This window comes from Euprymna scolopes, unplaced genomic scaffold (genome assembly GCF_053919585.1).
Source record: "Euprymna scolopes isolate OS-2025 unplaced genomic scaffold, ASM5391958v1 sca12, whole genome shotgun sequence".
Lineage (NCBI taxonomy): Eukaryota > Metazoa > Mollusca > Cephalopoda > Sepiida > Sepiolidae > Euprymna > Euprymna scolopes.
The window spans coordinates 288,487-301,582 of record NW_027633125.1 but is presented as its reverse complement, the minus strand read 5'-3'; the positions used below and the strand labels follow the sequence as shown (position 1 = coordinate 301,582).

The window sequence follows — 13,096 nt, the reverse complement described above, 5'->3', positions numbered from 1 at the left end:
GATGATGTTGATGATGATAATAATAACAACAACAACAATAATAATAATATTAATAATAATAACAATAATAATAATAATAACAATAATAATAATAATAATAATAATAATAATAATAATAATACTAATACTACTACTATTAATAATAATACTACTACTACTAATAATAATAATGATGATAATACTAATACTACTACTAATAATAATAATAATAACAATACTACTACTACTAATAATAATACTACTACTACTAATAATAATAATACATGGATTAACAATTTGTTTTCTGTTGAATTTCAGATCAACACAACGATTGATGCATCACAATCTTGACAACCAATGCCTGATACGTCAAAATGCTGGAACTTGCTCCACACTTGTCTCTACACTTCCGCTTCCCAATTATTCCTCTCTTCATCTTCTCTCCCATCAACTTGATTCTGTGCGCAAGTCTCACCTATTACGTGGAAGAAGGTAAGAGTCCCGGCACCTACCTAGGGGACATTTCAGCAGACTCAGATCTAAGGGGGGCAGTACCTGGTCGAAACGGAAGCCTGATGAAATTCAATCAGTTAAAACAAAGTCTGACTGATCAGCCTCGTCTTTTCCGGGTGTCAGAGAAAACGGGGAAGTTATACACGGCGAAGATGCTTGATGCCGAAAATCTGTGCACGCGGAACTCTGTCTGTCTGATAGCGATGGATGTGGCAGTGCACTGGGCAGAGACGTTCATCGAAATACTCGAAGTGAAAATCATAGTCCAGGACGTAAACGACCATCAACCCTTGTTTCCCAAGAAACAGGTACACATCGAGTTTTCGGAAGATGTTGCAAGTGGGACAAAAATAGCGATCCCGAACGCTGTAGACAAAGACGTGAGTTTATTAAACTCACACATTACGTATCAAATGAAAAAAAAGCGCGACGAGCCATTTGCACTGTCCGTGTCAAAACGTGTTGATGGAACAGCTGAGCTTGCAGTGTCTCTCGAAGGGAAACTCGACCGAGAGACTAAAGATTGGTATGTCCTGGAGGTGATAGCAAAAGATGGAGGAACGCCACCCAAGCAGAGCATTCTGGACGTTAAAGTATCAGTACGAGATGTTAATGATAATGCGCCGGTATTTACGCAAAGTGTTTATAATATTTCAATTAATAGTGAAAGGAAAGATGAAGATGGTCATCATCCTATTGTGGTGTTGTCAGCCAATGATTCAGATTCAGGGCAAACAAAAGGTATATCATTCCATTTTAGTCCGCAAACAACAGAAATGGCTAAATCCAATTTTAAGCTTAACGAAATGACCGGAGAAATATTCTTAGAAAAAAAATTCCCTCAAGGTCAAGCGTTGACCTATAAGTTGTATATCGAAGCCAGAGACGGAGGTGACCCACCACTTAGTGCGATAGCTGTGGTTCTAGTGAATGTGGTCAGCGAAAAAAACAACAAACCGACGATTGATGTGAACTTTGTGTCAGCCTCTGCAGATGACACAGCTGTAATCTCAGAAGACACTGAAGTCGGCAGTTTCATTGCTTACCTGAGGGTCACCGACAAGGACACAGGACCCAACGGAGAAGTAACATGTGATCTTAGCCACGAACGCTTCCAGTTGATTAGCCTCGGTCCAAAGAAATACAAGGTCGTCATTAAGGAAAAAGTGGACAGAGAAACGCAAGATCATCACGAACTTGAGATAAAATGCGAAGATCGAGGAAACCCACCTCTTTATGCTACGAGAAAATTATTAATCAAAGTACTTGATGTTAACGATGCCAAACCCAAATTTTCCAAAAAGGAATATAAATTTAAAATTAAGGAAAATCAAGACCCTAAAAGTTTCCTTGGGGTCATCAACGTTACAGATCCTGACACAGGACCTGGCGGTATCGTAACATTCTTCTTGCAGTCACCAGATGAAGAACTTTTACCGTTTGAAATCTCAAATACAGGAACAATGATGACAATCAGCTCGCTTGACCACGAATTTAAAAACAGCTTTGAATTCAAGGTGGTCGCAAAAGACAGTGGTATACCCTCATTAAATAGTTCTGTCCGTGTTGTCGTCGATGTCTTGGATGAAAACGACAACACACCATATTTCACCTACCCTAAGGTAAACCCGTTCACTATCGAAGTCCGCTACCCACAACGAACCACAAACAACATTACTCGACTCACAGCCGTCGATAGCGACAGTCGAGAAAACGCGTTTCTTAAATTTGAAATCGTCGCCGGCAATGATAAACAGCTGTTTGCGATAAATCAATACACAGGGGTTTTATATTTCAGTCGGGTGGCGACCCAACAGGACGCAGGCTTTTACGATTTGCAGCTACTCGTCAGAGACAGTGGTAACCCACCGCTTTCGACGAAAACAATGATCTCTGTAATCCTGACTGTTAGCAACAAAACGTTCGATGCACCGAAAAAGATTCACGAGATCATAGAACCCGACGACAGGATACACATATACTTCCTGATCCTTTTTGTTTTGGTAGCGGTGGCAGTATCAGTTATCTTGACCTCGACTGTCTCCGTGTGTATCATCAGATTCAACAATCAACGGAGGCATTCAGCGCCAAATATGGAAAGAGAACTGAATATGGCAGACGCGGTTGTAACTGACCAAGGTCATTTGGTGTGTCATTCGTGTCCAGGGAGCTCCTGGGGGGACGGTTCGGTGACGATAATGACAGATAAGGAATTCATGGGAAATGCACGCAGGTTAGGATCGAGGAGGAGTGCTCACAGTGGCGAAAGAGAGCAGTGCTGTGGACCAAAGACGTCAACTTTGGTGATGAAGTTACAGACAGCAACTGACGTTATTTATCAAGTAAGTACCAATTTAACTTTATGATTTGTTGAAGATTATATAGTTTTAACGTGACAATATTACCAGCCTTTGAAAAGAACGTGTTTAGCATCATACACTATCTGATGCTATTTAAAAATTCTACTATAAATATGAAACATTCATTATCAAATTGTGTTTATAACTTTTTCAACCTAAGAAAATTAGAATTTTTATGGTGTGCTAGAAGATGTACGAGGCATTACCTTCTATTAAACATAACATTAAATTTCTTTTAAAAACTTTAATTAAAAAAAAAACGGAAAGAAACTGAGACATGTGCATGCGAATATTATGTTTTTTTTATACTTCACTTCTTGTAAGTAAAAATAAAATACTCGAGCTGAGATCGAAGCCCAAACCTAAAGACAGTAAGTCAAGTACGATAACCATTAGGCCATCTTGACAAGTTTTTTTTCTGCTCCATAATTTGGACCATGGCTAGTTATATATAAAGTGGTAGTGGGAAGGCAGGCTCGAACCCGTACTGCAAAGGAGGGAAAGAACGTGAAGAAAAGCATGACGTCTTTGCTGTTACGACCACTGCCAAACCGGAAGCGACGTAGATTTAAATTAAGGCTAGACAATCGAAAAGATGGGATGGCTTTCGAAAATATCGGCAAAAAAAAAAACGACTCCTCCCTGTAGAAAAGTGCCCAGTTGAGGGTGAAGAAATTAATGTTTTTAGCCAATTTTTCGGTATTTGTCGTCTGAAGGGTCCAGCTTCAAAACGATACTGAACTTGTGAAAATCCGTCGCCTCTGTCGAAAGTTTTAGGTAGACATGCGAACATACGTACATAGATTTATATATTTGTAGCTCAAATTTTCGACCCAAACCGATTAAAATACTTGCCCTATCTCTGAATAACTTTTATGTAAAATTTCAAATGTTTAGACCAGAAATTGTCTTTAGTGATTTGGTAGAGACCGCAGATGGCATTTTTTTTTAACTTTGACCCCTATTATAAACCCTTAACATTTATTGTTTGGAGCTCAAATCAAGTTATTAAGTTAGATCCATGTCAAGGAACCTATATTTAAAATTTTAAGTGTTTAAACCCGAAATTGGCAAAGGAGTTTGGTAGAGTTCTCAAAGGTCAAATCGTTAAACTTTGACCCCTTAACAGCCAAATTTCTAGCTGGTAACGGATTGGAAAGATTTTCTCAAAACTCAATACCCTGTATATTAAATTTCGAGTCTGTAGACTGAAAGTTGACAGAGTTATTGTGTAGGGAAATGTACACAGACAGACAGACAGGCAGACACTTTCACTTTTATATATATATATATATATATATATATATATATATATATATATATATATATACTAGCAATTCCGCCCGGCTTTGCTCGGGCCCTATGTACTGTTCATAAGGTTATGTGCATATGTATATATTAAAAAGTATGAATATGTAAAGTAATGCCTTTCTGTATATTAGTCTTCCTTAACTACCATACAGAACAGACAGACAGACATTTTCACTTTTATAGATAGATAGATAGATAAATAGATAGATGGGATGCAATATATAGTAATGATTTAAAAAGTATTAAAAAAAAGACTCATGCGCTACCACCGAGAATCGAAATCAAAATGTTCAGCTCACAATTTATTTTGCCTCTGCCATCAACGACTTGGCCATGAAAACATGTTTACTGCAAGGCTAAAAATTAAAACATGAACTAATAGCTACTACGTTATGTATTCGTAATGTCAGCGTTCGACCTTCACCTGGCAAATTTCATTTTTTTTAATTTTCACTCTTTTGCACCGATTTTTCCGGGCTAAAACCAAAATATAAAGTTTTGCATGGATTCAAATACCTTATATATGAAGTTTCATGTCTGTAAACCAAAAACTCTAGGAAGAGTTTGGTAGGCAAAATTTGGTAAACAAAAATATATACATATACATAAATATATATGGGAACAATTTTGTGTTTACTATAAACTTTTTGCGCAAATATTATGCAAGTATAAATCATGTAGAATATCTGCATGAATATAATTACACGTAATAGTTCACTAAAGATGATTATCCCAATCCCATTAGAAAACCGGAAAAACTAATAAGGAATTAATTAAAATGAATGTTTAAAAGAATATGCAAATTAGCTAGATCTTTTGCTAGTGAATGCAATTCCATGACACATATAAGAAAATTATATTTTCTTTCTAAATAAATAGAAAAGAGAGTTCTCCTGTCTTTTCTATTTACCTTTGGCTGTCCCCGACATCCAAAGACCAGCTACCAGCCCCTCTTGGGCTGGTTAAAGCTTTGTTTTTATTGTTTTTTCGCCTCCTGTTGAGGCCATTAACTGTTGTTTCTATTTTTTCCAGGTTTGTCTCTCTCCCCGGGCTCGACTTAAATAGCTGGCCGGTCTGCGTCTGAGGTGGTTCGGAGTCACATCCAACATAATCCTCAGCCAGGCCAAATCGGCGGGTCTGAGCCAGGGAGAAGACGCAGAGGGGGAGGGTAGCTGGTCCGGGCTCCAGGGCACAAATGCCTAGCCCGGGGTCCAGTTCCCAGAGGGGGCTTCGGCCCAATCTGGGGGCCGGATCAGGCCCAGAAAAGGTTCCACCACGCGGTCCGGGCTCCGCTTCTTTGCCTAGCCCGGGTTCTGGTGGGCGTGTCCCTGACACGCCCGCCGGTTCAGGCCCGGTAGATAGACGTAGAGGTGCAGTTGGTGCTGTCCCCCGCACCATCACTGTAGAGGAGTCCGTTGCACTAGGCGGCGGCTCCTGGACTATTGATGACACTGCTGTCCCCGGCAGTGGTAGGCATAGGCCAGCTGCGAGAGGTGATCCAGCTCGGTGGGATCGGCAGAGGAAGAGGGCTTTAACTGTTAGCCCTCCCGCCCATAGGAGGACAGAACTCCTAGGGACGGGATTAAGACCTTCCACCTCTGCTGATTTCTCCACATTGAGAACCACCGGGCTGGATCAGGCGTTTACAAGCGACGTGCCGGACGACCGGGAGGAGGCCATTAATATGCTCTCGCTTTACGACTCCCAGTTGAACGGGACAGTGGGCCAGGATCTCCAGTGTAGCAGCGACGAGAGCGGCCAAGAAGGGAGTGTAGAAGGAAGACCAGGAGAAGCGAGAGCATCCCGTCCCAAGAAGAAGAAGGGGGCTGTTCGAACGGACCAAAAAAGTGGGGCAGTTGGTGCCATACCAGTAACAATACCATCGTCCCCGGCGGAAAGCCCAGCAGATTGGCCCTCACTGCCAGGAACCAGCACGCAGGCAACAATATCTACGTGTTCAACAATCCCGCCGGGGCAGAGAACGCCGCCCCCTCCAATTTCTCCAGCAATAGTAACACCAACGCCCTCGGCAGCAGAGAAGGTGTGGGGACCCCAGTCCCAGCTTACTCCTGAGGAATACCGTCAGCTGTTCATCTCCAAATATAAGGAGTATACTGACGGTAATATCATCAAACCCCTGCCAGGTGTCGTGGAAAGACTATCCACGAGAATAATTTCATTAGTCACCACTGACTGGAAAAAGAAAACTCTGGCAGGAGTCTCTAAAGACATCATGGCGGAGATGCTGGGGGATCTCCAAATACCTGCGACGTACATTTGTCGTCGCAGTTATGCCATGTGGCATCTGCTGCTGCCGACCGTCGATGACGCAATAAAACTCTCAAAATGTGACTGGAAGTGGAGAGAGATACGGTTCAAGCCAGTGTATCTGAGCAGGAGTCAAACAACAGTAAATATTTTAGGCGTCCCCTGGTTTCTGGACTCTGTGCAGATAGGCGCAATTATGAGCCAGTATGGGGACGTCGAAGCTGTCCTCCCGGCCCGTGGCCCCCGTAGCCTTATGGTAGGGGACTACACAGTAAAAATGCGCTGTGACCGGGAGGGCTTTCAGAGTATACCAGCCCTGCTCAGAAGTGACGTCTGGACCATGAGCGTCATCGTCGAGGGGCGAAGACCGCACTGTTGGCATTGCCAACAAGTAGGCCATATGGCAAGAGATTGCCCTAAGAGAGTCCCCCCAAAACCAGCTGCGGAACAACAGAAGGGTGTGGCACCAGCAGCCCCTGAGAAGCCAGCCGGAGGGGGCACAGAAACAACATCAGAAGGCTGGAGCACAGTGGTCAAGAAGAGAAATGGGAAGATCACGAAGACCCCCTCCACAAGAGAGCAGCCCCCTGAAGTACAAGGTCGGTCAGCTCCCACAGGGTCGTCCACGAGTTCTTCCACCAACGTCACCACCACCAAAGTCACCACCAAGGAAGTCGCCAGCGGCCAAAAGAGAAACCATCCGGTCTCCTCGTCCGACTCAGAAGGGGAGCAAGGAGAAAAACCGGCTACTGTGGCAGAGGGCCAAGTGCCGACAAAAGAAATAAAGAAAAAGGCTCGAAAGAATAAGGAGGCTGGGTCCCGTTCCCCGTCCCCTATGAACGTAGAGAATACTGTCTCTACGGTTCAGCCACCCAAAACCCCCACCCAAACCCCTTCGGCTGAACCAAAATCCCCATCCCTATTTGATACCCCTCCAACCGGTGCTCGGTCACTATCACGAGAAAGGCCAGAGATGCAAAACAACAACAACAGAAGAGCCAAATCTGCATCTCCGGTAAGGAGAGAAAAAACGAGAAAGCTCCCCTACCTTCCTGGAGACCGGATCTGCGATGTAGACCCCTTGCACGCTGACACATACATAACTCAGCGTCATAGGGGCCTAATAAAGCCGCTGAGGGAGATAAGGAACATTGATGGGAAAAAGGTTTCCAATCCCAAAAACTTTCCAGGCGCCCCCTTAGTCATGACCTTTGTGCGTCAAACAAGAACTGGACGCACGAAGGCCATGTGGAACATGATCGAGGAAGCGAAGGGGGCGATTCCGAATTTAAAGTTGGTGGAAGAGGAGCACGACTCCCTCAAACAGCTGGCATCTAGGTGCGAAGGGAGGGTCCCTATTTACGTCCACCCTTGTTTTTATAGGGCCCTGAAATTAACCTTTCCCCTGGATGTCGGAGGTATTGCGCGAGATGGACGAGTAACGTCCGAGTTGCTTTCGGGCAACCTCGCCCAATCCTGCGGCACCCTTGGACCAAAAGACTTTAGGCCGGTGGTTGCGGATATCTAGGCACAATGGCCACGTCCTTGAGCCTGTGTAGTTTGAACGTAAGGGGCATGAGGTGCCGAAGCAAAGCCGTTAGGGTACTGAGGGACCTCATGTCCATGAATATAGATGTGGCTACGTTACAAGAGACTCACTTCAATTCCGTTGACGATCATCGGGTGCTGGAGGGGCATTATGATGTCTTTTCAACATACGGTGATAGTCAAAGTAGGGGGGTTTCTTTGTTAGTTAGGCGCACCCTTTCTGCAACGGTTAGCGTTGTTCACGCGGATACTGATGGTAGACTGATCGTGGCCGATGTTGCCGTGGCAAATAGAGCGTTTCGAGTCGTCGTGGTTTATGCGCCCAATTGCGTACGGGAGCGGGTTTCCTTTTTCCGGCGGTTGGAGGTGTTTCTCGGGGGTTCGGAACGGTTAGTTCTAGTGGGTGATTGGAATGCCATCCTTGATCCCAGGGTAGATAAGGTGGGTGGGACTAGAGGGACGGATGGGTGTGAAACCAGTCTGTTGGACCTGATGGCTAGATGCGATCTGGTAGACAGGTATCGGGTGGATCATCCGGGGCGGGAGATGTGGACGTGGCTCTCTAGCAGGCCTTCCGTTTCAAGTACTTACTTGGATCGGTTGTTAGTTAGAAGAGGCAACATAGAATACATATCTTGTCCCACGTTCCACTGGTTAGGCCACTCTGACCACAAACTACTTGTGGCCAGATTAGATTTAGATAGTAACCCCAAGTTAGCTGGGTACTGGAAGTTAAATACCTCCCTACTGGAGATAGATGACTTCCGGGAAAGGCTAACTAAACACATTCAGAAGGGATTAGTGGGGGCGGTTACCGGGAATAAGTGGTGGGTAAACGCCAAATCTAGCATTAGAGACTTCTCTGTCAAATATGGCCAACGCCTCGCGCTAGATAGGGCCAAGGCAGAGAAGCGTCTAGAGGATAGACTATCCCGGGCGGTGGCAGGGGGGGATTCCCTAGAAATAGGCCTAGCTAAGGCGGACCTGAGTCGTTTGGCTAGCGAACGATATCAGGGCCAGGTAGTTAGGGCTAGAATTAAAAAGATGCCCAACGAAGCTGTGAATGTGGATAGATCTGAACGTGTCCGTTCGCTCGGGCGCAAATCGGATAATTACATTCGTAAGATTCAGAGCCCGGAAGGGCACTCCTTAGTGTCGGCTCGGGGGATTTGCGAGCGGTTTCGGGTGCACTTTGAAGATCGTTTTGCACAGCTGTCCAGGCTCCGCGTCCAGGAGTTTGGTAACTATTTGGCTGGCTCGCCCCGCCTGGAGGCGGCCCGAGCGGCTAGTTGCGATGGTCGGGTTGCAGAGTGTGAGGTCGTAGCTGCTATGAAGCAGGTCGCCTATAATAGATCACCAGGACTCGATGGACTGCCCTACGAGCTATACTTGAGGATGTCGCACATGTTTGTCCCGATTCTGACGGGTGTGTTTAACCACTGGTTTGACACGGGATCTATCCCGAGTCAGGTTACCAAAGGCGTGGTCACACTTCTGAAGAAGAAGGACACACATGTTGGGGGGTTGGATGATTTTAGGCCCATCACGTTGTTGAACACGGATATTAAAATCCTGGCCCGAGTGCTGGCGAATCGTTTGCAGGTCGTTATCACTGACTTGATCGAACCGGATCAGACTTATGCTGTGAAGGGGAGATCAATTCAAAACAATTTGCATTTGATTCGTACAGTCCTAGAAAACCTAGAAGACGACACTGAAGCCGCGCTGATCAATTTAGATCAGTCCAAGGCGTTCGATAGGGTGGATCATCGTTTCCTGATGGCTGTTTTAGAGACCGCCGGCTTTGGGTCCGGCTTCTGCAGATGGATTTCCATTTTGTATGCTCGTCCGACGGCAGTTGTGCAGGTTAACGGGGTGCGGTCGGCGCCGTTCGCGGTTTCTCGGTCGGTGCGACAGGGGTGTCCGCTGTCGCCCTTGCTGTATGTCCTCGCGCTGGAACCATTCCTTAGGAACGTGAGGACTAGGGTGGCTGGACCGGCCCTGTGCGGAATTGCTCTTCCTGGTGGTGCGCGAGCCAGGGTTTCCGCGTTTGCCGATGATGTCACCGTATTTGTTTCGAGCGTGGTAGATATTATTACGGTGATTAAGGCTCTCAAGCGTTATGAAAAAGTTACAGGGGCTGTAGTCAATCTCAGCAAATCCGTTGGCCTGAGGTTGGCCGCTTGGCGGGGCTCGAATGCTTTGCCTGGCGCATTTGTCTGGACGGATGGCCCGGTCCGAATTCTGGGTGTTTGGTTTGGACCCGGTCTGTGTCTAGATAAGAACTGGTCGGAAGTACAGAGCAAGGTCGAAGCGTCTGTGAGGGTTTGGCTTCGAAGGGGATTGTCCCTTAAAGGCAGGGCGGAAGCATGCACCACTTACGTGTTTCCGCTGATCCTTTACCGATTGGCTGTACTTCCTCTGCCTGCGGTCCGAATGGCGGCCTTAACGCGTGCGCTCTTCTCACTGTTGTGGAATGAGCGACGGCCGCTTGTCCGTAGACAGGTCTGTACTCAACGTCTTGAAGATGGGGGCCTGGGGATGCCTGACCTGGCAAGTCATAAAAACGCCGAAAGGTTGGCATTCCTGGGTAGAACTCTGATCGAGGAGTGTGATTGGGGTCCCGCGGTTGGTGAGGCTTTTCCCAACCTTATCCCCAATCACTTAATTGAATGCCAAAGAAGGCCGAGAGGGCAGTCAAGATTCCTCAACGAATGCCGAAATGCGCTTAGAGCGATGCCAGGGTCCTTAGACCTTGCACAGCCTAGAAGGGCATTATATCGGGGATTAGTGGTGGGGACCGCTTCGGACCCGCTTGGGGAGCGGCTGCAGCTGTCGGAGGGGGAGGTTCGCTCTCTATGGAATTGGGCGCCAGGCCGGGGATACCTTAATAATTCCGAATTTTCCCTGACCTGGCGATTGGTTAGAAACGCTTTACCCCTCAATGACATATTGTTCAGAATTGGTAGTACGTTTAGTCCTTTTTGTCCACGGTGCGAGGAAGATAGCTTAGAAACTGTAGAACATGCTTTTTATACTTGTTCCAAGCTCCGTGAATTCTGGGAGTATGTCAGTGAGGTCACGGCTCGCATCGTCCCCGATCAGGTGACGATCCTGGATTCAGCATCCGTAGTCTATAACGTAGATCCCTTGTGGCCTAGGGAGGAACGAATGGTGTTCCTAGCGACCTTGGCCGTAGCTAGACTGGTAGTGTGGGTTTCACGCATAGAGATAGGGCGTGGGGGGGAGCCGCCTTCTCATCGGGATCTGATTTTGTATTTTAAACACCAACTTAAAATCAAAATCAGATGCGATAGAAGGAGGTTATCTCGCTCACAGTTTAGTAGGAGGTGGATTCACACCGCTAGTTTATGTGCGTTCGTACGAAACAGGCTTGAGTACGTGTTCCCTGCTTAGGCATGGCACACGCCGACCGGATAAGCAATCCCCAGACAAAACTAAGACAATCCCGTAGTGGATCAGTCCCTTAGCTAGTTGGTATAAATGAGCTCCATCTCCCCAATCTTTATTTTAGGTGTTAGAATACCTCCAAAGAAGCCCAGTCCTGATTTATTTATTTTAGTCCAAACCTGTCCCAATGGTATTTTTCTTGGAGGTCACCGAATATCCCCTCCCCCCCCCTTTATTTTGTCCGTAGTTGTGCCCATTCCCTCTTAGGAAGTGCTCCCTTGTTTTCGGCTGATACCGGAAAACAGGAAGCATTTCAAAATTAAATAGGTAAGGGTGTGTCCTGATTAACACATTCATCGCTTAACGTTTTATTTGGTTAATTTATTTTCTATTACTGTTATTTTTCTTTATTTTGGGGTGTTTTAAGGCTCTCATTACCCCCGCCCATCACCCGCATATATCATACGCATCACAATTTCACCCCTCATATATCATACGCATCACCCTCATTGTTTCATTATAAAATAAATCATTGTTAAAAAAAAAAAAAAAAAAAAAAAAGTCATTGTAAATATTGTTCATATCATCGGGGGTTTTAAGTAGATCCAACCCCTTGAGTGCATGTGGTATTGTGGTGACTGCAACTAGTTATAGGGAATAGACCAAGTGGACGACCCCCGACCCCCATTCTCCCCCCACACCCTTTTTGGCCTCATGCCACATTTAAAAAGAGTTGTTGCACATTTTATGTAATTTTAATTTTAAAATTCCGTGAAGTTTGTAATTTTTTCTTTCTAAATAAATATTTAAATAAATAGAAAAGAGGCTTTCATTTTTTCTGTTCTTCTTGGCCTTCAGGCCGGGATCAAAGTGTATTATCTGTTCTGCAGATGCTGCACTTAAGATAATTTGTATCAGTCAATGGAGGGGAAACCCTCTATACTGGGATAATTATTATTTTTAGTAACCAGAGTGCCCCCTTTTTGCCTACTTTTAGGGGAGCTGGGTTTTACCCCACATTAAAAACGGCCTTGTGCCTAATTTGCTTTGGTGGGGAAGCAAATAAATATATTAAATAAATAGAAAAGAGGGTTGCCTTTTTTCTGTTGTTCTTGGCTTTCGGGCCGAAATCAAAGTGTAGTATCTGTTCCGGCAGATACTACAAGCATATGTTGGGGCAACCTTGGTCAATGTAGGAGAAACCCTTCATACCAATTGTCACTATCCAGCTCCCCTACTCACCGGGGAGTTGGTCCCCATTTCCCCTTCACTTTTCACATAAAAAATTGGCCTTGTGCCTAATTTGCTCAGTGGGGGAGCAAATAAATACCCTTGTTCTTGGCCTTCAGGCCGAGATCAAGTGTAGTATCTGTTCTGCAGATGTTGCATCCAAGGCAATTTGTCCCAGTCAATGGAGGGGAAACCCTCTATACTGGGACAATTATTATTTTTGGTCCCAACCAAAGTGCCCCTTTTGCCTCTTTTTCGGGGAGCTGGTTTAACCCCACCTAAAAAACGACCTCGTGTCACATTTTGCTTTGATGGGAAAGCAAATAAATACTAATAGAAAAGAGGGTTTTTTTTAATATGAATATCAATACACACAAAAGAAAAACGAATTTATAGGAGTATATATATATATATATATATATATAATGGACCCTCTCCGTCGATTTCGAAGTATGATGTTCCGCTACAACAACTAA

General features: G+C 45.2%; 1 protein-coding gene and 1 pseudogene across 1 annotated transcript; both read left to right on the top strand.

Moving 5' to 3' along the window:
- Positions 1 to 353: 353 nt before the first annotated feature.
- Positions 354 to 2,858, top strand: LOC145273639 (protocadherin beta-3-like). Its single transcript, XM_080127083.1, has one exon. The coding sequence runs from the start codon at positions 354 to 356 to the stop codon at positions 2,856 to 2,858; it is 2,505 nt and encodes an 834-aa protein (XP_079983209.1).
- A 9,860-nt stretch (positions 2,859 to 12,718) lies between these two features.
- Positions 12,719 to 12,856, top strand: LOC145273641 (U2 spliceosomal RNA; annotated as a pseudogene).
- Positions 12,857 to 13,096: the final 240 nt, after the last annotated feature.

Excerpts from the sequence above, each read along its gene's own strand:
- LOC145273639 (XM_080127083.1), top strand. The coding sequence starts at position 354 with ATGCTGGAACTTGCTCCACACTTGTCTCTACACTTCCGCTTCCCAATT.